A 27787-nucleotide genomic window follows, 5' to 3' on the forward strand; every position below is an offset into this window, starting at 1 on the left:
CAAAACCTCTCTTTGCATAGATACGTGTGTAAAAACAGAACATTCATAGAGAGGGCAGGGTGCCATCAATGGTGATTATAGGGACAGTAAAGTTCTTTTATGCCAGGAAAAATAAAATACTGGGTGTCTAATGGAGTTTCAGAACCTGATTTCAAAAGGATCATACAGATAGAAACTAAAATTTAGCATGCTGGACCGTTCTACAGAATATATTTGTAAGTATGAGATTCCATAGAAGAGTGGATGAATAACAATGATGTTGACTTGATATAAATGACTAGTGGATGTTTACTTTAAGAGTGGGGCTGCTAGAAGTGTTAGATTTCTTCTAAGGAAAACAAACTACTAAACACATGTTTGCCTGGCCTGGCCTCTCTATACTTAAAAAATATTTACAGTCATACATGCATAAATGAAACTTCTAAATTGTGCAGCAAAAGAAATATTACAGATTTAGAGTATGGCCTTTCATTTTATGTGTTTTTTTGTGTGTGTGTGTATGAAAATGGATGTATATGTTTAGATAAGAATATATTATAAAATCAGATGTCTCAGAATTGTTTGCTTCAAAAATCATGCATTTTCAAATAATTAGTTCCATCATTTAATTAGCTGTACTGATTCCGGGTATGGATTGTTGCAAGGCTTACATGAAGCAATGTGAATTTTGATTTTACAGAATTTCTTCATTTCTTAATGTTATGCCTAAGCACAACTACACACAAATTACTTGCTTTTTAAAAGGTAAGAATTTTACGTGTTTTGGCAAACAAAACCTCACTAAAACGTAAATTGCTCTAGGTCTTTCTAAATTTTATGTGCCATTCTATATAATAAATACATTTAAATGCAGATGTTATATTGAACAGAATGAATTTATCAACTCTTGTCAGAAAATAAAAACGTTTAAATATGTGGAAAGATGAAATTTAAGAAAATCCATTTATTTTCACATTGCTTTGAGAAAGATTTCATTTAAATGCTAGAGAAAATGTGGATCTATTCTGGCACAATATGTATCTAACTCAATTCATCACTAAAGCATTTATAATCACTCTAAAAATTAGATTGTATAGATGAAATTATGGTTTCTTTAAAATAATCAAGAAAACATTGGAAGCAAAATCATTTTGGAGACCTAACTGTTCTAAATACTCTAGGCTTAGAGTATAAAGGTGCATTCTAGTTTTACCAAGAGGATATGGAGAAAATTTAAAAGGTAGGCAAATTAATGCATAATGCTAACATAAAATAAAAAATATTTAAAGAAAAACCAATGGAAAATACAAATAAGAAACAGGAATTTTTACAATATCAACCCATGAAATTAATAAAATTTAGATAGGAAGTTAAACTAAAAATAAGGATAACTATAATCCAGCACTTACAAAGTGAAAAAATTATTTACTTAATATATAAGACAAAGTATTTATAGACATATTTTGCCAAATATGCATTCTCTGGGAAGTACACAGTAATATTTTTGGTTTTGTTATTATTTTCTTTTTAGGTCAATGGAATTTTTCCATAATCATACCACTAACATGAGAACAAAATGATTACTATTGATTTGAAACTTGGTGAGTTTCTCCAATTTAAATCAATTCTATATCAAATCTATATCATTCTTCCCCAGAGAACTCTTTTGCCAAAACAGAATTTTAATTCTGTGGAATATTTTGGGCTAATTTTTATTTTTGCCAGTAAATGACCACACATGATCTAATTCCAAGTAAATTTGTTAATTTACTTTTTTTGGAATTACCAAAAACATTTCTTAAAACTTCTCAATTATAAATGTGAAAATAATTCATTCTGCCACTCTAAATTTTGGTATTTTGATGCAGATCTATTACTTAATGATATATTCTGTTGAATGAAAGATTGCAGGTATTTCTTTTCAAACCACTAGTTATTTTTGGAAACTCTTTGTCCTCAGACTTAAGTTTATTTTCTCCATTTTGCCAGACAAATTTCCAAAGGCTATCTTTTCTCTTTTCATTTTATAGGCATAAGAATTTTAATTTCTATTCTTTCATCTACTTTCCATATTCCAAAATTAGTTTAAAAGATTTTGTTGGGTTTTGTCTCCTTGTTTAATTTCCTTTTTTTCTTCATGTTTAAGCCTTAACTATAATTTTCAGAAGTGTTTTGCCTAGAAGTCATAAGCTCAAGGGGCCAATCTGGTTTATTAGGAGCTAAGTTAAATATTTGTGAATTTATCTCTTGGTTTCAATGTAGAAGGAGGCATTATGAGGACATGGAGAGTGTTCTGTGGTATTTTAACAAAGAGGTGGTATATGGTGATAACGAATCCTGGAGTAAACAGAGAAGAGAGGTGCAGTGGACACTCGGTTTCTAAAATATTAGAAGATGGGTATTAGGGCCCCAGCCAGTGCGCAGGGACATGGAGCAGAACTCCAGCACTGGGACAGCCCCCCCAACAAGTTCCTTTTCTTTAATGGACTAGAAAACCAAAAAACTTTGTGAAACAAGACTGCTTTGTGATCTGGTTTCTGCATAATACATCTTTTACATAATTCTATCACTAAATACTTTATTTCATATTTTATGTCATCACAATCTATTGGCATTCTACAACTTAATCAATTTGTAAATATTTGACTTAGAATAGTAAACAACAACTTACACATGATTATCAAATAGCATTGGAACATAACACCTCAGGGAATTTATTATCTACTAGGATTATAGAAGTCAGAAATATAAATAACATTATTTTCATACATTTATATTTATATTACCCTCTTTTTCCAATGTCGCTCAACTAAAGAGCCACTCGGGCTAGAGAACCTCCCTCAAAATCAGTCATGTAGCTGGACACAGGGCTGCTATTGGTCTATACAGAGCCTTTGCTGGAATTCTAAAAGATAACCTTTCCACCACATGGATGAAGCCCCACTTGGAGGCTCACAGCTTGGCAAGGGCATTGTGGGTAGATCTAAGCCCCTTCTCTCCTCCAGACCAGATGTGTCCATGGTGGAGAGAGCCTGCATACTCTAAGGAGTAGCTCTGGCTGGGCTGTCCTCTCAGAGCTCTTCTGGTCAAACAAATCCTTCCTGGCAGCTTGTCCCTTCAAAATGATACACACATCCAAGTGTCTGACTTGCTATAGGAGATCCAGCTACTTCTAAAGTTGGCAACTCAGCTATTAATATAATGTGTGAACAATAGAAATGTAGGAACACATGGTACAAATGAAAAGAAGGAAGATTTGCAGGAGAGCATGAGAACACACCGAAGAATGGATAAGGTTAATTGGAAGGCTTCTGAAGTCTGAGTTGAAATTTAAAAAGAGGAAGGAATGCAGTCTGACAGAATGTGTGTTTCCTGTGCATACAAAAGAGTTTAGGAAATATTTCCTGAGTGACAGAGTGCAAGAAGCTGAAGGAAGATCAGATTATAACTAGGACAGAAAGGTTTTACATACAAGCATTTTTCTGATCCTTACAATTCCATTTGAGAGACAAGGTAATTAAGAATCTAAGAGTTTATTGACTATGCCCAAGGTCACGCAGCTAATAAGACCCTGTACTCACGGCCCTGTTTGTTTGGCTTCAGAGCCTAGAATGATTATAAAATACTCGGTCACCTGTCAAGAGCTACGGGAACCCCCTAGACGCTAGTGCATCTGGAAATTACTTTACCTTTGTCATGCTTCTGACCTCAGTGGGTGTTGCATACTAAGACTGTCCTGCCTTTGCCAAAGAATTCCATCAGAGTTCTTTAAAAATATTTATGATACCTTGTCAATATGTCAATATGACATGGAAGCTCTAATACATTAAGAGAGTAGGTAATGAGATATAAAAAAATAGTGTTAAATATGGTAGGGAGGGAAAAAGTCAAGCTACAGTGGAAGACAGGGATGACTAAACTGACACATGATGAAAGGGACTTCTTTACCAGCCTCCTACTTAGAAGAGAAGGGAGCCATTGGGTAACTGCATCTTAGAAGCGATTATAGGCATAAAGAATCTTATATTTTAATTCAGGGTCTAATTATGCACAAGATCAGTTATGAAGAGCCAGTCAACATAAGAGGTTTCTTAGCTTCAATTATTTCAGTGTTAATCATCTTTGGTCAGATTTATCTTTCTAACAAAATATATGATTTTCTTCACACTATTATTTAAAGACCACAGTGAATTATTATTACTACAACAGAATAGAATCCAACATGTAAAACCATCCAGATTCTAACTGCTCACATAGCTATTCTTATAATCAACTCTCTTTTTTGCTTAAATTAGTTTGAATCTATATTCGTAATCACAAGTGTCCTAACTTTGTTTTTTTTTCCTGTAGATAGATATACTTAGCTACTCTGTCCTTTGTTCCTCCTTACAGTAAAGACTCATACAGAAAATGAAGTCCATCAGACCACAACACCCATAAATTCTTATACCCAAACCTGCAAATGTACTTAGATCTACACCCATTCCAGTCACAAGGAAACATCCATTTCTTCCTCTATTTACACTTCTCCAACATTCTATCCCCCATAATCTGAATTCTAGTTCCTTTAAAAAAAATTTTTTTTTCAAAACCTGAGAATCTATCGATTTTCCTCCTTTCTCCTATTTCTGTAACATCCTCCCAAGGACACTCACACTGTAGACTTTATGAACCATACACTTAGAGATGTGCAGGTCAGAATGGCCAGAGAGCATAGTCCTGTTTCTCTGTTACACTGTTTGGTTCATGGCTTTCATCAGAAGGGAAGAAGGCAGGGATGAAGGGAGGGAAAAGTAGAGAAAGTGCAGGTAGCCCTACGTTTGTCCAGGTCTCCATTTCCTCTTGTTTCCTTCCCTCTTGCTTCTGCCCAACCTGTTCCACCAAAACCCCTCTCACTGTTCTTGAATGGCCTTCTTGTTAGCAAATATGACAGATATTTTTCAGTCCTTTGTTCTCTCTCTCTCTCTCTCTCTCTCTCTTTCTTTTGAGAGGGAGAGTGCGTGCATGTGCATGGAGCGGGCATGAGGGTAGGGAGAGGGGCAAAGGGAGAAGGAGAGAGAGAGAGAGAGAGAGAGAGAGAGAACCTTAAGCAGGCTTCATTGCCCAGCACAGGGCTCAATCTCATGACCCTGAGATCATGACCTAAACTGAAATCAAAAGTAGGAACCTTAGCCTACTGACCCACTCAAGTGCCTCCTCCCACTGCCTCCCCCATCCTTTTTTCCCTTCATCTCTTCCCAGCATTTTTGGGTTTTGTTTTGTTTTGTTTTTAAGATTTTATTTATTTATTCATGAGGGACACAGCAAGAGAGGCAGAGGGAGAAGCAAGCTCCATGCAGGGAGCCCAATGCAGGACTCGATCCCAGTACTCCGGGACCATGCCCTGAGCCAAAGGCAGATGCTCAACCACTGAGCCACCCAGGTGCCCCCATCTCTTCCTGGCTCTTAACACTCAATTGACTAGTCTTTGCTTTTGGAGAACTCATTCCTTGGTTTCTGTGATACCACATCACTCTGATTGTCCTCCTGCAGGCTCCACTTTTTCAGTGTGTCTCTGAGTCATCTGTCTTGGGCCATCTGCTTTTCTCAGTTCATATCCTCTTCCTGGACCATCTTATCTTTTCTTTTGGTTTCTCCTATGTGTTTTATAAAAACTGCCACCTTTATCTTGAGGTCAAATCTTTCATCCGAACTCGTTTCCTTCCTTTCTCCCACCTTCCATATCCAGTACATCAAGCTCTCCCCCACATCTGCAATCTGTCCCGTTCCCTCCATCTCTCCTGCCACCTTCCTAATCTAAACCTGTAACACCCTCACCTGCACTCCTGGAGGTATCCTGGAGGCTGTCTCCTAACTACTCTTCTGAAATCCATCCTTGCACCATTACAATCAATTCTATTCACAAAACCAAACTCAAATGTTAGCATGTCTATTCCATATTTTAAAACCCTCGATGATTTTCCAACTCCTAACTATGAAATTGATGATGTGTATGGCCTAACATGTTCAGCTTTTGCTATCTTCCAACTTCATCTCTCATCGCTTTCTTGCTGCCATAAGCATTTTTTTTAACATGATTACTGGTCCTGTCTTAACTTTCTAGCCTATTCTCTCAGTTTTCTCCCTGCCATATTCTAGATTCTTGTGATGACTACATTCCTTTCATTTCCTCAATTAGGACATGACCCATTGCCCAAGCTGCCCTTCATCCCCTTCGCTCAGCACATTCCTGCATGCCCTATAGGTTCCAACTCAGCTATTACTGTACTGGGATGACATCTTTAGCCACCCCCAAGTCTGGCTAGGTTCTCCTCCTGTGTGTACTTATGGGCCACTGGACTTCCTGTCTCAAAGTCCCCATCACATGGATTTTAACTGCTTGCTAATGAGGACAGGAAGAGGAAAAAGACAGGATCTACATAGAACTGGCAGCCAGAATTTGACACATAACAAATGTTCAACAGATGTTTTGATTGAATCAATAAGGACTGATATAAAAACTCAGTTATCCTTAGTTCATTATGTGTAAGTGTGCATATATGTTTAACAAAATATTTCCAGCTCTCATTATAAATTGAAGATTTAATTATTAATAAATTTTTGAGTTGTTTTCTCAAAATCCTGAGATTAAAACCTCTGTAATGTATATTGTTATATAAAGCCTGGGCTGAGTAAACTGTACCTGAATTTTAAGCCACGGTTATACTGCCAAGAGTGGAGAAAACCAGGTAAACAACACCCTTCTCAGCGCTCACCTTTACGGAATCTTATTCTTTATTTAGCTACTTAGGCCATTGTGACTAATTACAAAGAAGTAAATTCTTGTTCGATATATTGAGAGATCTTTCTAAAACTAAGAATTACCCAAAAAAGAGAAGACTCAGGAGTTGAATTCATTGTCAGTAGGCCTTAAAGAGGAAGGTCTTTCTCAGTAAGCTGTATTTTTTTTAAATACCACTTAAATGCCATGAATAAGTGGCCCAGATGGGTTCTAAAGTCATAACTCTAAGTACTTATATTTCCAGAAAATCTTTACAAGATGAGTTATTTTATTTTTCTCTCTCCTCCCCCACCCCCATGAGTGATAATATTCCATTAATTTCAAAAACCCAAGCTTATTTTTTCATGACTTATAATTTTGTGTGTTCCTGAGACATTGCTCTAGCACATAATTATTTTAAATGATTAAATTATACTAAGATTATTCTGTATTGCTTTAGAAAAATGAGCAGGCAAAATTGTTGGATTTGCAAGATGTGCGGAGATGAATCTAAGAAGCTTCCTTCAAAGTAAGTAGCATTTAAATTCTACAGCCATTCTCATGCATATTTATCACATAATAAATAGGTGTACATTTATTCAACTGTTAATTTAATATATTTTGTTCAGAGAGTAAAATTTGCATTTACACATGAGTAATTCCACCAGAAGAGCAATCATGTATTATGCTAAGGTTTCATTTTCATTATTTATGGTTTACACTTGAGAATTAAACAAGTATAATGCTCGTACAGGGTCTATTCTGAATAACTACTGTTAAATTTTTTTGAAGTTTTATATTTTTATGCTAAAATGAGATTCCTTATCCAAAATATTTTCGTGATTCAAACCCTCTGTCTACAAAGTGCCAGAAACCTCATGTCTAGTTGGAAGAAGGGAGATTGATAGGGTCACTAAATGCTTACCAAGCTCCCGAGTCTCTTGGATATTTTGTCAACTAAAAACGTAGCCATTTGGCTGGGAACCGTGACTGCTAAGATGGAAAGCGTAATGCCTGAGAAGGGTAATATACCATTTGATTGGTTTTTCCACCTCAAGGATTCCCACACCGGGGATTGCTGTCTGTTGGCTTAACCAGACCTGGACTAACCAGGTCCGTGTCGTAGTGTTCAATTCTGGCCACATCTCCCTTTCTCTGGTCAGAGCTGGATGCCAGCAGTACCAAAATGTCCAAAAATACTTACAAGCATTTGTGCGAGGTGGGGAGGTGGCTGCAATGGTGGTGGAAGAGAGTGTAAGACCCAAAGTTCACCATTTTAAACAGGGGAAGCTGCTGTACTGAACGGGTGTGTGCAGGAAGGGAGATGAAACAGAATAATTTGGGAATCGCTTCCATCTCTTCTGCTGATGACTCCCAAGGAGAATCGCCACTGGGGCTTGCATTTCTTTCTACTTGCCTTGCAGATCCACCATCAGGGAAAGGGAAAGCCAAGGAAAAAGAGAATTCACATTCATGGCAATCTGGTCATTTTATAGGTGCATTACATTCATGACCTTCTCTAATTTTCAAGATAATTTTGAGAGATGGGTCTTATTCCCATTTTATGTATAATACAACTAGGGCTCAAAGATTTTAGGTAAAACCAAAAGCTATTAAATGCAGCACTGGAATTCAAACTCAGGACTATCAGACTCTGAGCACCCTACATTCTTATTTCCACAATGACATGAGGGTCTCAGAATGCTCCCCTGTCTGGTATCCACTGCTTTTATTAGGAAATCTGGGTGGGTGAGGAGACAGAGACGTTTAGAACTACTCTCATATGGGCACCTGACTAGCCATGGGACAAGATGAACTTGAGATACTCAGAAAAAAGTTACAAGCAAAATGGGGTTAAACCAAATCCAAATTTCATTTCACAACTTTAACTCCGACCGTAATCACCCCAATCATGATCTATCTTCATAAATCTCATGAATTTTAGAAAGAGAAGAATTATCTCACCAACGAAGTACCAATGCTTTATTTTAAGCTAAGCCAAGACAATGATAGCATCTTCACTCATGTAGTAGATTTTATTTTTTCCTATATAGTGGGAACAGGGGAACCAGAGAGGCATGCCACATACCTTGCCTAGGACTTACCAATTCACTGGATGGAAAAGGTTACTTTAGGTTACTGTTTTTAAAGTTCTAATAAGAGAAAAGAACAGTGAGTCAGATACCATTTCATGGAAATGTTTTTTGCAAGCAACCCTAACAGCAGTATACTGTTAAGCCTCAGGACTGATGCACATAGTCTACCTAAAACTGGCAAGGGCCATCTGAATTTGTAGAAAACAAAATATATTTGACCTTTTAAAGACTCCTGATATGTTTCCATGTTCTGGGTTATTTTTTAACCTCTTTAACTAATCTTCCTTCATTGTATGAAGTACCTCCTAATGCTGATGGCTGTTCCCTCAACACCAATTATGGAGCTACCTCCATACCAGGTGTAGCCAATGGACAATGCTAGCTTGTCTAGCTATCTGATTATTTGACATTATGGAAAACAGGAAAATTAAGAGTGAACCAAACATAAACTGAAACAATCAAAAACTGAATGTCAATAAACACACGGAGTATTTTAAAGGCGAGAAAGTAAAATGATTTATATGTAAGAATACATGGTCACTTGCCAATTCACCTCACAAAGTCCTGAAAACTGAACAGAAATGAAGCCTCAAAAGCAGTATCTTTCACAGATATTTTTGAAATTGTAAACGTTTTTTTTATACCATTTGTTCACATATTATTCACAGTAACAGACATTCAAACCCTCAGCATGTAAAAAAAATTATAGCAACTAATAGAGAAAATATCTACATATAGTAGATATGGAGTTACTAACTTTATTATGTGAATGCATACAAATAGAGTTTGTGGATGAACTCTAGGATGTTAATAGTTAAATGGGCAAACACATTTGGTGTTAGCAGCACACAATGCAAACCCAAATGCGGTTTGACCATTTGAACCAAGAATCTTAAAAACGTACATTTCTTGACCCGCTTTAATTCTACTTCTACGAATCCCATAAGCAATTAGCAATCCTTAATCACAAATTTTTATGTTAAAAACTGAGAAATAATCAAAATTCTCATTGAGAATAATTATGTTAACTAAACAATGCCCTCTTGTAAAGGCACCTGGGTGACTCAGTTGATTAAGCATCCCACTCTCGATTTCGGCTCAGGTCACGATCTCAGGGTCATGAGATCCAGCCCCACGTGCTCTGTGCTTAGAGGGAAGTCTGAAGATTCTCTCCTTCTGTACCCCACTAGCTCTCGAGGACTCTCCCTCTCTTTCTTCCTCTCCCTCAAATAACTAAATCCTTAAAAAAAAAGAATGGCCCCTTGTAGAATACTCCACAGTGACTATCAATGACCATCAAATTTATAATTGTCATAACACTATAAGTGGACTTTAAGACAATTGTGATGACATATAAAAAGCTTATTAGAAGTGAATATATACATATATATGTGTATACACACAAAGTGTGTACGCACACAAACAAACTTGCAGAGTATGGATACTTCTTGGTTAAAAACACACAAACATACATAACAAAATATTAACAGTAGTAATTTGGGAATAGGGAAATTACAGGACTATGGATGTTTATCTTTTAAAAATTTATTTCATCATATTATCAAGTTTATACTACTGACATGATTTTTTAAATTTTTAACCATTTAGAAAGTAAAAATAAAATGTAGAAGATCACAGAAAGATAAGTTTCCATCCAAAACCACACAAATAGGGACCCCTGAGTGGCTCAGTGGTTGAGTGTCTGCCCTCACTCAACTCAGGGCGTGATCCCAGGGTTCAGGGATCAAGTTCCACATCAGATTCCCTGCGAGGAACCTACTTCTCCCTCTGCCTATGTCTCGGTGTCTCTCATGAATAAATAAATAAAATCTTTTCTTAAAAAAATCACACAGGGATCCCTGAGTGGCGCAGCGGTTTAGCGCCTGCCTTTGGCCCAGGGCACGATCCTGGAGACCCGGGATCGAATCCCACGTCGGGCTCCCGGGGCATGGAGCCTGCTTCTCCCTCTGCCTTTGTCTCTGCCTCTCTCTCTCTCTGTGTGTGACTATCATAAATAAATAAAAATTAAAAAAAAAATAAAAATAAAAAAATAAAAAAAAAATCACACAAATAGAGTACAACATTTTGGCATTATTTTCAAGATCATAGATTTCTATGTAGCTGAGTAAAACCTTGAGAATATTTTGGTGCAATAAGTACCTTTTGTTTCTTTTCAAAGCATTACTTTGGAGGAAGTACTACAGTGGGGCCAGTCTTTTGAAAAGCTGATGGCTACAAAATGTGAGTATTATGTATATTTCATCTTTGAATAACTAGTCAGTTTTACTCCTAACAGGAAAAGGTGGCACTAGATGATGAATGCGTGCTCTCTTCTCACAGCCTTCTAAATGGCAACTGCCCCCCTGTTAAAAAAAGAAAACCTGAAAATAGTTTGTCATGTCAGCCACTATTATTATCTTTGGTGTTAATTAAAACAAGATTAGTCACTGCGAATATTTAGTTTTCACAAGTATATGTGTAAAATCCCTTGGAAAATATGCTTAAATTGTAACACATACAGAAATATACCGCCTTAGCATGGCCTTCTAAAGTTAGCATTTTAGAAAACTCAACAATTTGCTGCTCTTAGTGCTTTCAAAAGTAAGAATAAATTTGAGTCTTAATGTTCTAAAACTCCGCAGAGTTAGTTTTCAACTTTATCAGTGTCTGATTTAAGTGGAATGTTATAGAAGACTGCATATAGTTGTATATAAGTATCGACATTCACATGGTAATAAATGAAAGTTAACAAAAATGCGTATTAAGAAGATAGAGTCATAGGCTCAATGCAAGCAACATGGAGAAGTATGTGCATTCATGGGAGCAGTCAGTTGTGTTTGGTTAGAAAACTGGGAAGTTGATAAACACCAGAAGACAGATACACACACAAAAAATGTAGTAGGTACTCAAAGAAAACTCTTGTTTGCTGAATTTCGTATTTTTTTAATGGAGTTTGCTCCCACCAAATGTTTCTTAATTTTTGCCTATAGACTTTTTTTTTATTGAAGTTTGATTTGCCAACATATAGTATAACACCCAGTGCTCATCCTGTCTAGTGCCCCCTTCAGTGCCCGTCACCCAGTCACCCCATCCCCCTGCCCACCTCCCCTTTCACTACCCCTTGTTTGTTTCCCAGAGTTAGGAGGCCCCCATGACTTCTTTTTATTTGAGATTCCCTATTAGACTTTCTGTTAACATTTCCTCTGTTTACATCTATTGACTATGGAAAGGGAGTTAGCTGTGCTACTTGATTGATGGTTTGATTGATGGAATGTGCCAGTGGTAACTGGATAGAGTACTTCTTGTTACTTCTAGAGGTGGCCAGGCTTCTGGGACACTTCCTGCTCTCTGACCCAAGGGCCCCTCCTGGTATGGAGACAGCTGTGTCTGTCTAACTCAGAGGGTAATGGCCGGAGATGTGGACCCCTGGCTTCTCCTATAGGAAAACCTTCATCAGCTATTCTGGGAGTTACTTCATGGCCCTTCTTAGTCCTGGGATCCACACCTCCAGACTTGGGTCACTACCTGAATTCCCATTGATCATAAAAGTCTTTCCAGTAAGCATCTGAGGCTATGGTTTTCTTGTGAATCTCCCCTGGATTTTATTCTCAAGCATTCCTCATAGTTTGTGATCCAGTTTACCAGAGTGATTGTGAATTTTTAAAAATATTTTTGGGTCAATTTTAGGACACTGGAATGAGAAGAAGAGACAAAAGCATATGTTCAGTCAGCTGGATTGACTGATCCTCTGCTAAATAATTTTAATTTCAGTCCCAATGCTCTGAAATCCATGTTTTGCAACATTGCAGGTTAATCTCCCTCTGGAAGTTTCAAATTCTCCATCTGTAGCATGGGAATACCACCCATCTTTTCAGCATTACTGTTCAGGTTAGCCATAAATGCAAATTAGGCACACAATAATTGGTAGTTATTTTAATTAATAACAAAGTGCATGTCTCTGAATATCATTCCTTTTTCTTTGCCGCTTACCAAAAAGTTCAAAATCTCTAACTTGGCCTTCAAGACTGTACCAAAGCTCGAATGCATTTTCCATGATTTACTGCAGCTCCACGCCTTCACATGATGCACCCTTCCGCTGGGGTGACCCTTGATCCATTTGCTACACCTGTGACGCACCTGCTCCAGGCTTCTGCACAAAGTCCTCTGTCTACTCTGTTATCTGCCCATCGTGGCTAGTAAAATTTAGCTTTCACCTTTTCCCTGAAACCTCTTGGAAATACTTGTGCTCTCTCTTCTGTTAGTATCATTATTTATTCTGCTTCTAAGTACAGTTATTTAGTGTGCTGGGTTTTTTCCACAGGCGGTTTCTCAGTAGATCTTAAATTCCCTGAGAACACAGATCGTTGTGCGTTCACTTTTCATCTCCCGACCCAGGGACTCAGAATGTGCTTTGTATCTAATGGGCATGCAATAAATGTTCAGTGAATATATACAAGACAAATATTGGTAAGAAAAGATCAAAATACCAAGCCATATTATGTAAAACTTTCTGTGCCGGTCCTGAAGGCCTCATAAACAAAGTGAATAAAGTTAATTTGTTTGGTAATGATCTCAAGTTAGAGCTTAGCTAGAATTAGCTATTTAGAGATCTAGTGTCATGAGAATAAGCAAAGTTTACAGAAAAGATGAGGACAGGAAGAGAGCATACCGCTCTTCATAAACATCGAAAAAGCAGCGTAAGAATCTCTTGAGAAATTTAGTTACTGTGAAATTCATGTAAAAATTTAATAATCACATAATGAAAACAGGTGATGAAAACAATTCATTCTCTGGACAAACTAAAAAAAAAAAAAAAAAAAAAAAAAGCATTAAATGTGCCAGAGAATACAGTGTGTTTACGCTAACCAAGGATACTAGTAAAATGCATTCTCTAGCTAAGATATATAGATGTCTCTTTCTACATAGATTAAAAGACTATTTCTAAGAACATGTAGTTTAAAAACCCATTTAGGAAGGAAATGTATTAAGCGTGGTCTCAATGGATGAACAGGAATTGGTTTAAGAAATGTTTGCTGAATAGTCATTAAGTGCTAGCTATCACAATACAGTTAAATTCAACTTCCTCATGGGAAGAAGGGATCCAAGAAAATCATCAGTTTAAGAACAGAATCCCAGCAAAATTAAGACCTTTGCTAGAAACTAAGAATGCTAGTAATCTAGATGCTTTTTAATGATACATTATTGACAAGTTAATTTTTCAAAAACAGTCTGTGTGCTCAATATCAATTCACTAAATCTTAAACACTTGGATAGCAGCCAATGTGCTTGAAAAAAAATTCCATGTGTCCATGTACCACATGAAATAACATAACATTTTTCAAAACCTGAAAAATCTCCCAGAAGAGAACAGGGAAGCCTGCTATTGATAGCACATTGGGGTGAAGTGGAGAATGGTGATTGATGGAATTTCAAAGGCAAGGCAAACACAACACTTTTTAAAAATAGACTTTGACAACATTTCCACCAAAGGCTGTCTTAAGGGCTGACTAGCAAGGTTTGGTTTGGTTTGGTTTTTTGCTTCCAGATAAAGATGGTTTTATGAAGCTATCTAGGCTTTTCCCATGAAGAGCCTATTGTTAAATTCGACAGGCAGAAGGAAGCTCTAGATATAGAAAGAAAAACACAGACACATATTTCTTTGACATAAAATTACTTGTGAGGTCTAGTTAGGACAGCCTTATACAAGATCAGCACCCAAAATATATCAGCAAAGTGTGGCTTGTGACTGGAGGAAACTGTGTGGTTATGAAGTGCCCTATGTAAATATTGAGAATCTGAGGGCTGCACAGATTGCTCCAAGAACTGCTAGGAACAAACTGCTTTGAGTTTTAGCATACACTGTGAAGTGTGATCCCTGAGCAGTGAAGTATCTATTGAGTTCCAGCTATGTATGACACAGGGACAGAGGAAGTGCTTTCTTGAAGGTATCCACAATTAAAGATAAATAAAATATAGGTGTACCATAAGCAGTTTGTGAACTACAAAGAAGGGAGACTGGAAATAGCAGATGACCTACTAAAAACCTAGTATGTACATGCTAAGGGGCGAAGATAGTTGGAGAGAGATGGCAGGTCTCCTGGGAAAGCTTACAAGAGGCAAATCTCAGCTGGAACTTGATTCAGACTAGTGTAAAATGGTAAGGAAGTCTGACTGGCAGTATTTTAAAGATAGTCAACTGTTTTAGAAGTCCAGCAGAAATAAATGCTTCTTTGAAGAAGAGATATACTCTGTAGGATCCCTCAGGATTTAGTGTAAAAATTGGTCTCATTAAGAAATCTCCATAATGAATTAAGCAGAAAGTGCCCTGCAAAATTTGCAAATCTGCAGATGATAGAAAGTCCTCCAAGTTTCGAAACACCCAACTGTTTAGGAAAGAGTTACATTATTTGCAAATGGGCATAAATGCAGTAATAAGTCTTTTAATGGATCAGAAAAAAAATTGTCAGAATTATTAGTTAATAACTCATAAAAATATCTGAGAATTACCAAAAATATTTCCTTAAATGTTGCTGGCCCAGAATACAACACTGCACTTCGAAATACCATCAAAATGTTAAGCATCACCAAGATGAAAAACCTAGTAGAAATCTATAGTTCTGATGACTAAATTGAGTAGAACTAGACATGCATTTGAAATGACAAGGGAACCAACTATTGCCTTATACCCTCTCAGGTTTGACAAACTTTACATCTCTACAAAATGGAAAGATTGCGTGAAAAATAATCAAATCAAAATTTTAACTAATCAGTTTTATTTTTAATTTTAATTAAAATGACAGCAAATGATGCCAGAAAAAAATATATATGTAAGTATATGTATGCCCTAAATCTCAAAAGATGAGGATAGACGTCTCTCACTGATATTTGAGTAAAGTATGCTTAATATAAATAGAAAGAAATTAAACTCCAACTAACTTGCCTGGATGATTCATTCAGTCCCTGCATGTGTCTGGTATACCTTCCCAGCCCCGGGACAGAGGTGACACAGATCCACAAGGTCACTTGTGCTCAACTCATCTGCTCCCTCTAGAGGGAGGAGATAGCCAAACAAGCAAATACATTGACGAATATATTAATTCCAGAAAGTGGTAAGTGCTTTGAAGAAAATAAAACCAGGTAATATGGCAAAGAAAGGCAGGTATAAGAGGGCAGATCAACTGGGTGATTGGAGAGCAACCATCAGAAGGGGTAAAATTTGACCTGAGAGCTGATTGATGAGAAGCAGCCAGCCAGTCTGGGATCTGGGAGCAGAGTGGCCCAAGCAGAGGAAAGCTGTGTTCAAAAGGCTCTGAGATATGAGTGAGGATAGTGTTTTCAAATAACCAAAGAAGTTCAGCATGACAGGAGTAAAGAGCCTTATTGGCCACATGAGCAATTTTAGACTACAGATTAACAGTAGATGTGCTTTTAAAAGTACCCTCTAGGGGGCACCTGGACGGTCATTTAAGCCTGGGACTCTTTGGTTTCCACTCAGGTCATGATCTTGGGGTGGTCAAATCCAGCCCGGCGTTGGGCTCCACACTGGGTTAAGATTCTCTCTCTCCCTATCATTCTGCTTCTGCTCCGCTTTCAAAAAAAAAAAAAAAGTAGCCTCCAGTTTTCTTCTGAAAAAAAGAAGCAGAGAGACCAGTTGGAAGGCTATTGCAATAAACCATGAAAACACTAGAAATCAGCAAGGAAGACAAAGCCAAGAGAATATAGCATAAAGACTAATCAAAGCCGTCAGGCTATGAGATCACTTAGAGGGAGAGTTCAGAGAGAGGAGAGGAGAGATCCAGAGATGGAGCTTAGGTGCATATGCTAATATTTCCAAATCCAGAGAAGAGGAGGAATCAGCAAAGGAGATGGAAAAAGAGCATCAGGTGAGTTAAGGATGACCAAAATAATGCATCATCATTAAAGGCAAAGAAGAGCATGTTTCAGGAAGGGAGCTGTGAACTGTGTCAAAGACTGCGGAGAAGGCAGGTAAGATGAGGAAAGAACAGTGACTTTTGCTATGACAATATGGAAGTCAGTGGTGCCTTGACCGGAGTAGTTCCAGGGGTATGGGGATGGATAGGACAAGAGGAAGCAAGGCAGAGAACGTAGGCAATTATTTACGTAAGTTTTGGGGCGAAGGTCAGCAGAGAAAACAGAAGAGACTAGAAGGAGACATGAGGTCAGTACTGTGAATAGAAAGTCAATAGCCATTTTTTATTTTATTTGGGAAACACATCTTCCCTAGAGATGATGACAAACATTAGAAGAAAGTGATGACATAGAAGAGAGAGGGGATAATTTTAAGAGTGACAGAGAAATGAAAAGCCATGGAGAAAAAAAAAAAAAAGAAAAGCCGTGGAGAAAGCATAACAAAACAGAAGCCAAAAAAGAACTGCTTGGACATTGTTTTCCTTTCAGGAGGCAAATTAGAAAGGACAGGTACCAGTGGAGGTGGGATGGTTGATTCGGTGGCGAGAAGACAAGGGAATCTCTCCAGGATCAAATCAGGGTTCTCAGTGAAGTCTGAGACAAGGTCATCAGCAGAGAGCTGAGGAGAGATGGGGGAAGGAGAAGATATGAAAGAGTTTCTGGAGAGTTAAAGAACCAGGACGTTATGGAAGGGTGGTAGGTGACTGGGCGGTGTTGCATGCCCGCTTCAGATGTGCTGGGGCGATTTCAAGTGAGAAAGGCCAGGTACCTATTTTTCTGTGGCCTCTTCAGTTTGCTCCAGAGCAGACATTCTAGGTAGGCAGGTGTTCTGAATCACAGAGTTTGCATCAACATTGATTTTGGTCAAAATCATCCTTCAACATATTGTCTATTTTCCTGCCTTTCTCAGTTCTCACAATTACCTGCACACAGCCTTGGAAATGCCAGGTTGGATACTATAGGACTGTCACACTGCTGAAGGCAACGAAGACTGCTCCAATTTACGCTGGCTGGAGCATCCGCATCCTGACACAAACCAGACATTAGAAGTTACTAATGGATGCTGTTGTTCCATCACATGCAGCCTGATGCCAGAGGCAGAGCCGTTGCCTCCGCTCCCTTCAGCCGTGAGAGATTCCGTGCTGCTCGCTGTGGATTGGCAGCTTCCTATCACTCATTCTACCCTCTGCTAACCAGCTGCTGGTGCTGTGGTTCCCTTCAGCAGCCCTCCTGTTCCCTACACCACCGCCCATAGCCCCTCCACCCAGGACCGTCTTCTCCAACTCCTCATGCACTTGTTCACCTTGCAGGGAGAAAAGCACAACAGCAAAACCTGGCCTCTTATTCACATCACTGTTCAATTAGTACATGTTGTCTCATTGTCAAAAAAAAAAAAAAAAAAAAAAAAGTAACAACATGTCAGGGAAAATCTCTGGTCTTTGGTGCTCCCTGGGTGCTAAATAATCAGGGCCTGCTTCTTCACTTCTCAAAACTTCTGGAGAATCCCTTTCAAACACAGAAGCATGAGGAATCTGAAAGCCTTGATTGACAAACATTGGTTGAGTCAGCACTTACTGTAGGCTCTGGTGAAATGGAACCTTCCATATGAAGGTGGAACTGTGGTCCTGATTCACAAAGTGTGAGCCCATGGGTGGGAGAGTAATCAAAGTAAAGCGATGGATACAACAGACTGTGATGTAGGGTGAGGTGGAACTGTAATTAAAATAAGGTGAACCAGGTGCTATTTGTCAACTGACAGGAAACACATTTAGTGTGTGTTGGGGGTGGGGGGCCCAGAGAAATTTTTCCAGGAATTGAGATACTTGGCCTGAGTCTTAGATCCGAGTAACAAAGCCCACCTCACAGAAGGAACTGCATATACAACAGCATGGGGGTAGCACACAGCCTGGCCAGGAGCACAGCTCAGACAAAGAATGTTTCCAGAAGTGACAAGGGAAGAGAGGTAGGGAGCACCATATCCTCATGGGCCCTGTAGCCACTGCCAAGCTCTGGCTTTTCTTATTTAGGACAATAATGGGAAAAGATTGAAAGGTTACAAATATGGGTTGTGGCCAGATTTTTTACTTAGAAGTTCTTCTCTGATAAAAGTGCAAAAAAGATTGAAAGCAGGTCAGATAGATGAACTGAACAGGTCAGATTAGAGATGGTTTACAGATATTTCTCAAAAATTATAAACAAAAATAATTTGTAAGAAGAGAACAGAAGATAATGCAATAAATGTAACAGTGTCTTTCTGTTATGAAGAGATCTGAAAAAAATCCAGAAAACACTAACAATGCAAAAGACATTGCAAATGATTGCAATTCACAGAAAGAAAAGATAAGGTCGGTAAGAAAAAAAAATGCTTAGGCATTCATGCTTTAAAATTTTTAAATTAAACAATTACAAGTCACTGGCTTTACCCCATCAGATTGGAAAAGATGGAGTGAGCAGACACTTTGACAATGCTGTTAGTAATGAAAAATAAGGAAATATTTCTGAAAGCAATTTTACAACAGGGGTCAAGAATCTCCAAAAATATCACATCTGTCAATCTAGGAATTCCATTCCTTTAAGTTAATTCTAGAGAAATAATTACAGATACAAAGATTTATACACCGAATTTTCAATGTTGGATAATTTATAACACAAAAATGGGAAATGATATAAATATTGAATAATGGGAGGATAGCTAAATAAAATATTGAGTAGTCCTGCAATAGGGAAAGAGTGACACAAAATTGCTTTCAAGTATGATGCCAGGAGTTTGTATGCGTATCTGTGTTTGCGTAGATGAATGAATATTAGTTAGGTAGAAAGTCAAACATTAACAAAGGATTGAAAGAATAAAGGGAAATATATCCAATTGTCAACAATCATTATTATCTTTATTAGAAGTTTTCTGTATTTGAAAACAACTCCTAGTACTTTGTTATTTTTAAAATAACACAGCAAAGAGAAGTTAAGAGAAAAATCTTAAGTGATTAATATCATAGAAGCCAAACTAGAGAATCCCAGTAAAGCAGATCTACTTTAAGACTTCACGTAGAGTCTAGTACTGTTATGGAATTTGTTATCCCAAGTGGTAGAGATTGAAAATGAAATAAATTTGAAATTGTTTTAGGCACATTTCTAATGAAAAACTGCAACATAGCGAAGCGTTCAGATTTAATCTACGGTGTAAGCTTTTTTCCCTCGCAGAAAACAGTCCTGGAACAGATGGGCCACTGTTCTGACTCAGCCAAGAGGAATGTCACATTTCCCTTCTGCATCAAGACACTGACACGTGTCACCTTGTATGTCATAGAAATAGTAATTTTCAGTGACTCACTTAAAGAGAACATCCTAGAGAGTCCCAAAAGCATCACTCTCATTCTTAAGAAAAAAACATGCACTATATATGACATAAACCTATTTTTTCCATCTTCTCAATTTAATGAGCAATTCTGTTGTTTGTCCTTATTCACTCTGCTCAAGCAGAATCATGGTCTCTGGAGTGTAACACTCAGGAAGAAGTATCATTTACAACTTCAAAATGGGCTACTTTGGGCTACATTGCCTGATTTGGAAAAGGCTTTTCCACCTTTAAATTCACTAGCTGTCTGAGTCATTAGAAATTCTCAACTGAGCAATTCAGTTTCAACTTTAATAGCTACTCAGATTCCTGGAACACTTTTATACAAATGCGTTTTCAGCTGCTTACTTGACTAACTTACGAAAATTCTGGAAAATATACCAGCCATGTGAGTCTATTTGTTCTATGCACCAGAATCTTACCTGAAATATCAAAGAAGTTCAAGTGGCCCAGGTCAGCTTTCAGGTCCAGCTCTGGTTATGCTGCAGGAAAATGCCACATTAAATTCCCACTATTACACAAGAAATGTTCATTTCTTGTTCATGTCACACAATGACTGGTTTCAGCTCCAGCTCTATTCCGTATCTTCATTTTGACCTTCGGACAAAAGGAGCAGTTCTTTTCTAGAATGTGACCTTCACATGACAGGTTGGAAGTGCAACAGCAGACCACCTGCTGAAACCTACCTAAAACCTTCTGCTTGCACCTGTACATGGCACTTTGCATGTAATTTCATTGGCTAAAACAAATCCAATGGCAAGGCTGATATAAATGGAACATGAAAGTATAATCCTATAAGAAAGTAGGAAGTAACTAATATTAATACTACAATCTACCTTATCTAATATCTATATAAAATATAGACTGCAATGCATGGATGGCTTCATGAGCAAAGGACTTGAGTATATGGAGGATTATTTGGGGCCAGCCCTAAAAGATCCTTCCTCCACTCAGTCAGGAGAGGAGCTAGAGAAAGTTGATACAGATGCAGGAAGGTTCTGAAATGAAAATCTCTAAATATTTTACTATACAATTAAGCTAAACATAAATATAAACACAAATGCAGAATACTATAACATAAAATCTAATATTGGTTTCCAAGTCATCCTCTTACCACCCACCCACCCATCTGCTAAAGCCATCTGAGAGTAGCCTGATGACTGACTCTCACTCCAGGATCTACAGATTTTATCTGGTATCTCATTTTTCCCTGTTCCATAGCTCATTTCTTTATTTTAGGACTCTTATTTTCTGTTCTTAATGAAGCATCAGTCAAAATTCTATTGAGTACAAAGTATATCAAATTGCTTTTTCTTTTTTATTTTCTTAAGCAGAACTCTATTTTTTTCAACACACACTGCAAATTATTGACTTTCAGCTTTACTCTTTAAGCCAGAAATGGCTTTTTGTTTTAATTTGTTTTTGTTTTTTGTTTTTTGTTTTTTGTTTTTTGGTTTGCCTCTCCATTCAGCTACTTCTTTAATAGGAACTCCAATTGCTATGGACATTGTCTCTGGCCTCAGCTTTCTATGCCTGTGATGAGGCAAGGTACAACTTAAAGTTACTTAGGTGTGAAAATAAACTTCTTCCTTGAAATGCAAGGTCGAATATATTCCCCCATTGGGTAGAAATATCTAATTCATATCATTTTCTATGTTATATTTTTATACATGCTTTATCCCCAACTCATTGGTCCTCTCAACTCAAGTGATGTTCCTTTCAAATATTTCTCACCCAATATCATGAAGGCTAGCTACACTTACTGGTAATAATGAGACATGCTCTCATTTTGTGTATTCCTAGGATGGCACGTTTCTTGCAAATTGCCAGTTCACCATAGCCCTAATCCTCCTTAGAGGGAATTTACCTCTATTTGAGTTTTTCTCTTGAATAAAAATATCTTAATTGTTATCTTTATTTTCATATTACTGCTGACAGAGCCAAGGAGTCAAAGCTTTCTAGTGCTAGAAAACTCAATCTAATCTCTTAGGTGAAGATCTAGAAAAATTTGATTTTACATTTCTATTCCATCCGATAACCATTATTTCTTATGATGGTGATCCTATGCTTGGTCGCATATTCAATGTGCCTACACACACCTTGCTATTACTATCAATTAAAAGTTACATTGTTTCATCATTTAGCAATTTCATTTCTCAGATATGCCAAGAGACTTCCTAGTCACCAAATGAAGTTCTATGGCTGTTTATCTTCGATACTAAGAATATTTGGTCCTAAAGATTCACAGTAATATGTTGGATTTGTGAGACCTTGCTTAACCCTCCTCTAAAAATAGTGACTCAATCAGAAAAGCTCCTTCCATATGTATATCTCATCTACCCACCCCAAAAATGCAGCTTAAGACCAAAATTAAGGATGACCATCTGTTAGCATCAAGTGTCATTTGATGTCATGCTGCACATGCTCATTGTCCTGTTCTCAATTTTGAGATAATTTCCAACACCCCATCTGAATTTCATTCTTTGCCTGGTCCTTCATTTTTAATTTGAATATAAAGCGTGAATATGAAGTTAAATTTGTATTCCATTCATGTTCTCCTGCTCTGATTGGATATTGAGGAAACACTCCAGGCTGTACAACCTGATCAGTGTACTACTTCTATATGACTTGGATATTTTTCTTTCTCTTTCTTTTCCTTGACCTGCCTGTTGAGATTCTAAACCTTGTTCTGACCTTCCAGTTTAAGGTTGAGGCCTTAGATTTTTCAAGTCAGTTTCATGGTCAGAGCTCTGTCCACTGATACAACTTAAGTCCTGTTTTGGGGTCCTTTGGACCTCTCCTACCCTAGACCCAAAGGCATCAGTGGACATTTTTCTCTGAATGATTCAAAAGAAAGAAATGAAGGGATGACCACATCACTGACTGGCATTGTCAAACATGTTTCAGACGTATAGATCTAAGTGTGTGTGTGTGTGTGTGTGTGTGTGTGTGTGTGTTTCATTATATAACATTCACTTGTTAAATAATTTGGAACCTTTGATTCAGACTTTGGCTTTAACCTGTATTAAATATTGTTCAGATTTTGTAATGATATTGACCCACAAAAATAAGCTGATTTCTCCATTACTTTTAGATGGTCCAGTAGTCTATGCTGCATACTTAAAAATGGAGCACAGTGACGAGAATATTAAATTCTGGATGGCATGTGAAACCTATAAGAAAATTGCCTCACGGTGGAGCAGAATTTCTAGGGCAAAAAAGCTTTATAAGACTTACATCCAGCCACAGTCCCCTAGAGAGGTAACTATGTGACAGTGATGGCTAATGGAAATGAGTACATCCCGGGGAGGGCTCCAATATCTGTGAAGCACACATATGTGCCAGCACCCCATATCCAGGATCTCCTACTATGCTACAAAGTCAATCTTGTTGACTTATTTTACAGATAAGAAACCTGAGAATCTGAGGAGTTGATTAGCTTTTTCAGTGTCACATAGCAGTCAAGGCAGAGAGTTAGGATTCAAAGTTAGGCCTGTCCAGCTCTAGAGCCTCTTCTCATTAAATTATCTTAAGTCAAATAAATAAATAAATAAATAAATAAATAAATAATAAATAAATAATCTTAATTCCTTGAAAAATTTCTTCAAAAAAAATAAAAAAAGAAGTCCTTGTAAGAAGAACTGATTTTGCTAGAAGGAACTGCAGATACCATACATGGGCAAGTTGACAGTACCAGTGGTGTTGGAAAAGTCTGTGACATCTCACTAAACTTACTGCTCACCTCATTTCCTAACCAGCAAATACAGCAAACATTCATACTGATATTACTGCCAATTACTTACAACTGCCTAAAGAAAATAAAGAGTCATGAGTACATGACACACTGGGACCCCTCCTGGTGGAGACAGAATAAGTAATGAAAATTCTTGTCAAGGGGATAAGGGTAGATGATGATAGATGAGACTCCTATCATGCAGGACAGTCCTACATTATTAACTTTTTCCTCAAAACTCTTATCTGGAAAATACTTGGTTTATTGAAATAACCACTTCTCTCCTTTATTTCTCCACTTCTCTTCACTCTCTTCCCATTTCAGGGCATATTCAGTGAAATCAGCATTCATGACTACTAAGAAAGATAAACTTTAAAAATAGCACTAACTTCCCTTTTCCTTAAAAGAGGCCTTCATCTCATAAACTTCCTTGTTTGTAGACTCCACTAACAAACCAGTTGCATCTGCCTAAATAAGCAAGAGTTTCTGAGATTTCCCTGGTCTCGGGCTGTGTGTTTTTTTTGTTTTGTTTTGTTTTGTTTTGTTTTTTAATCTGAGATATGTAGGTGGATGTTTGGTTTTTAAAAAGCCACATTTGTTTCTCATAAATCTTTTTAGATACCTATGAAATTCCAGACAAAATTACCCTTTCCACTAAAAGAAAAAAAAAAGAAAGAAAAAGGAGAGGGGGAAATAAATTAAACCTTTCCATTATCTATCTTCAATTATGCCTACTTATGTTCTACATGTAATTTCACTTTTCAGATTAACATTGACAGTTCAACAAGAGAAACTATCATCAGGAATATTCAAGAACCCACTCAAACGTGTTTTGAAGAGGCTCAAAAGATAGTGTATATGCACATGGAAAGGGATTCCTATCCCAGATTTCTAAAGTCAGAAATGTACCAGAAACTTTTGAAGACTATCCAGCCCAACAACAATTCCTAACTACCACTCAAAAGTTTAAATTGAAGATGGTATATTGAAAGAACTGGCTTTGTTTTTTTAATTAATACACAAATACAGACACAATCAGAAATAGAATAGGAATGAAATAGAAGAAATCAAACTATAAATTAATTTTTTCTAATTCTCAAAGAGAAACAGATCCCCAAAGGGATGGCCCTTAGAACAGTTATAACATGAAAAACACAATTTATGGGCATGCCTGTGTAGCTCAGTTAACATATAGGAAAAAGGAAGGTCTTCATGACACCAATATTATAAGGCTTGTACTGAGTAGTCAACTAATGGATATTTTCTTATTAATGAAATTTTGCTGTAATAATGCACAGATCAGTTCTTTTAAAAGTGTGGCTATACGAGTTGTCTCTAGCATGAGTGTATTCTAGAAATGGAGTGCTTGTAATAGCCTTAATTAGTAGAGAGACTTAGTATTTGAAGTACAATCAGTGGTATAATATCATGAGCAATGAAAGATGTGTTCTTGAGATAGATTTTATCTGTAAAAATTTCCTACTATTATATTAACCATTGAACTTCTATATCACAAATATCTTCTACATAGGAAAAATTCCTGATGATTCTAAGCTATTAAGAATGTATAAAATTCTTTTTTATTCTTATGTTGATATAAGGGTAGAAAATGGTTCATACATTTTAAGTATTGTTTCTTCACAATGTGAATTTATCGTGGTCCCAACAATCAATAAACCCAAATGTAAACTAAAAACTTACAAATCTATGCTTTTTTTCAAAGACAAAGTGAGGTTACTATTCCAGCAAAAGAGTTTTTTTATCTGTACTGTCATAGCAGCTTCTTAGAGTTTGCTAGGAGATTCCGGAGGAAACAACTCATATCTATTTCATTGTTTTGTTTAGCATATAGCATAGCATATAACATTCTATACAGATGGATAAATATTCTATGTTTTTGATGAAGAATAAAATGCACAAAATATTTAATATCATTTTGCCAAAGATTTAACTATAGAAAAATTGTGTCCAAGATTTTTAGTTTTACTATGAAAAGTGTTTCTCAGGCCTCATATTTGACTGGAATGGCATTACTATTTTAAATGCCTATAAACCTATGCTGTATGACATGAAAATGAATATCAACTGTAATTCTTCTCCATCAGCAAAGGGATATTATAACATAGAAAAAAATATTTGAGGGTTTATTTCTGAGAAAATACTTGAGATATTTTCGTGAAAAAATATATCATTAATTAATGTGGATTCTAGTTAAAGTAGAAAGTATTACCACAGAGGTCCAATTTTATTTTCTCTTAAAAACAAAAACATCAATATAAAATACAGATTGACATTTTAGACATCTGAAGTTGATGATGATCCCTAGCCATAATAAACCAAAAAAAAAAAATGTTTCCACATATTTCAGATAGTTTCATATCACTCTGACAGCGAATGAGTATATTTATAGACATATGTTTAGGAAGTGTTATACATATATGGTCACAATACACATGGTTAAAGCAGTTTCAGAAAACCTTGAGCCCTTACTATTCAAATCGTGCTAAATCAGCCACTGATATAATGAATAAATGGAATAATCAGCATTCTTTACTACTTATCTCTCCCCTCCAGTGGATGAATATTTGTGCTCCAATACAGGATAAGTCTAGAACTTTCAGTTTTGCTTATACACTGATTTTACTTCCCAAATAGAGTCCCTCTGTTTAGCTATCCCAGCACCTTCACTCATGTTGGGTAAACAAGGTGCCACATGGTAACATGAAACAAAAAGCTTTGGACTGAGGTACAAGGCAACTGGATTAGTGCCTATTCGCTCACCTGATGTCATTGTACCTATAGTACCAGTAGGTCTCATTTTCCTCATCTACCAAATAAAAGGATGGGACCAACTTATTGGACTGAGCCACACACACAGCCTGTGCTTTATTACATACCATTACTAATAAATTCATTATTCTTTTACTCTGTAACAAGCTTGAATTCATTTTAGAATTCCTCCAAAAATCAATGTTTTTGTTAGGAAATGGATAATACTATTTTGCATTTAACACTGTTTGAGGGAGTGCTGAAATTTTTTGCTTCAAAACAGAGAATTTAAACTGCCATCTTTTCAAGAATTCTACATGGCAGCATGCGTTTTATGTTAGTAGCAGTTAAAATAGCTTTCAGATCATTTTTACCTAAAAACATACTAAATCTTATTCATTTTCCATAGGATAGTAAAACAATTCAAAAATTGATGATACTTGTCAAATGGCTATGAGGGTATGCCCACATCAACACATTTTTACATGGTATTTGTTTTATCATAAGTGCTTTGAGATTAATAAGTCAAAAACGTATTGTTAGATTTCTGATGTCAGAACCTGGATTTATTTATGATTTTTTTCTTTTTTTAGATATACATTTTCAAACTCTGAAGATGTATGAGATAAGCCTTCATTGTATCTGCATAAAAATAAAATCTTATCTTCTCCAAAGAAGATAGTGACAGAAATTTATACAGTTCAGATTCAAATATCTTGGCAGAGATGAACACTTTCCTATTTATAATTCATCAGTCACACCATAGTTTCATCAACTGCAAAAGACTTTTTACCAATTTGGGAAGAACGATTACAGAAAAGAGATATGTAAAGCTTTCTCCAAATACATAATAGGGTGTGATTTGAAGAAAATCATAAGATACCACTGCCCAAAAATATCTTCTCCCATATCTAGGACCTGAAATTCCCATCACTGGTCATAAAAGGTGAAAAATGGGGTTGAAATTCAAGCTGTAAGTGAAGAATGAAACACTAGTGCTGACACTTTACCTGTTGCCTAGCAGAAAGTAAAACTTAGGAAAATAGAATGTGGGCCTATAGGATGGCACAGGGAAATAGGTTGAGAGAACAAAGATATTAGGGTAACTGGAAGTCACAAATGGAAAGAGACTGCTTATTAACATCTTCCTATACTGTTAAGTAGAA

At 36.8% G+C, this 27787-nt stretch overlaps 1 protein-coding gene across 2 annotated transcripts; it reads left to right on the top strand.

The window, feature by feature from the left end:
• Window positions 1-58: 58 nt before the first annotated feature.
• On the top strand, window positions 59-27749 carry RGS13 (regulator of G protein signaling 13). Of its 2 annotated transcripts, XM_072814437.1 has the most exons (6): window positions 59-215; window positions 1511-1580; window positions 7200-7268; window positions 11015-11076; window positions 23214-23380; window positions 24618-27749. In XM_072814437.1, the coding sequence occupies exons 3-6, from the start codon at window positions 7204-7206 to the stop codon at window positions 24801-24803; spliced, it is 480 nt and encodes a 159-aa protein (XP_072670538.1). In that variant the 5' UTR covers window positions 59-215; window positions 1511-1580; window positions 7200-7203; the 3' UTR covers window positions 24804-27749. The 2 variants fall into 2 exon arrangements, with proteins under 2 accessions (XP_072670538.1, XP_072670539.1); XM_072814438.1 differs by lacking the exon at window positions 1511-1580.
• The last annotated feature ends 38 nt before the right edge of the window (window positions 27750-27787 follow it).

Source organism: Canis lupus, chromosome 38 (genome assembly GCF_048164855.1).
Source record: "Canis lupus baileyi chromosome 38, mCanLup2.hap1, whole genome shotgun sequence".
Classification (NCBI taxonomy): domain Eukaryota; kingdom Metazoa; phylum Chordata; class Mammalia; order Carnivora; family Canidae; genus Canis; species Canis lupus.

Excerpts from the sequence above, each read along its gene's own strand:
- RGS13 (XM_072814437.1), top strand. The coding sequence starts at position 7,204 with ATGAGCAGGCAAAATTGTTGGATTTGCAAGATGTGCGGAGATGAATCT. Across the intron at positions 7,269-11,014 it reads TCTAAGAAGCTTCCTTCAAA|CATTACTTTGGAGGAAGTAC; the intron begins GTAAGTAGCATT and ends TTCTTTTCAAAG. Across the intron at positions 23,381-24,617 it reads AGCCACAGTCCCCTAGAGAG|ATTAACATTGACAGTTCAAC; the intron begins GTAACTATGTGA and ends TTCACTTTTCAG.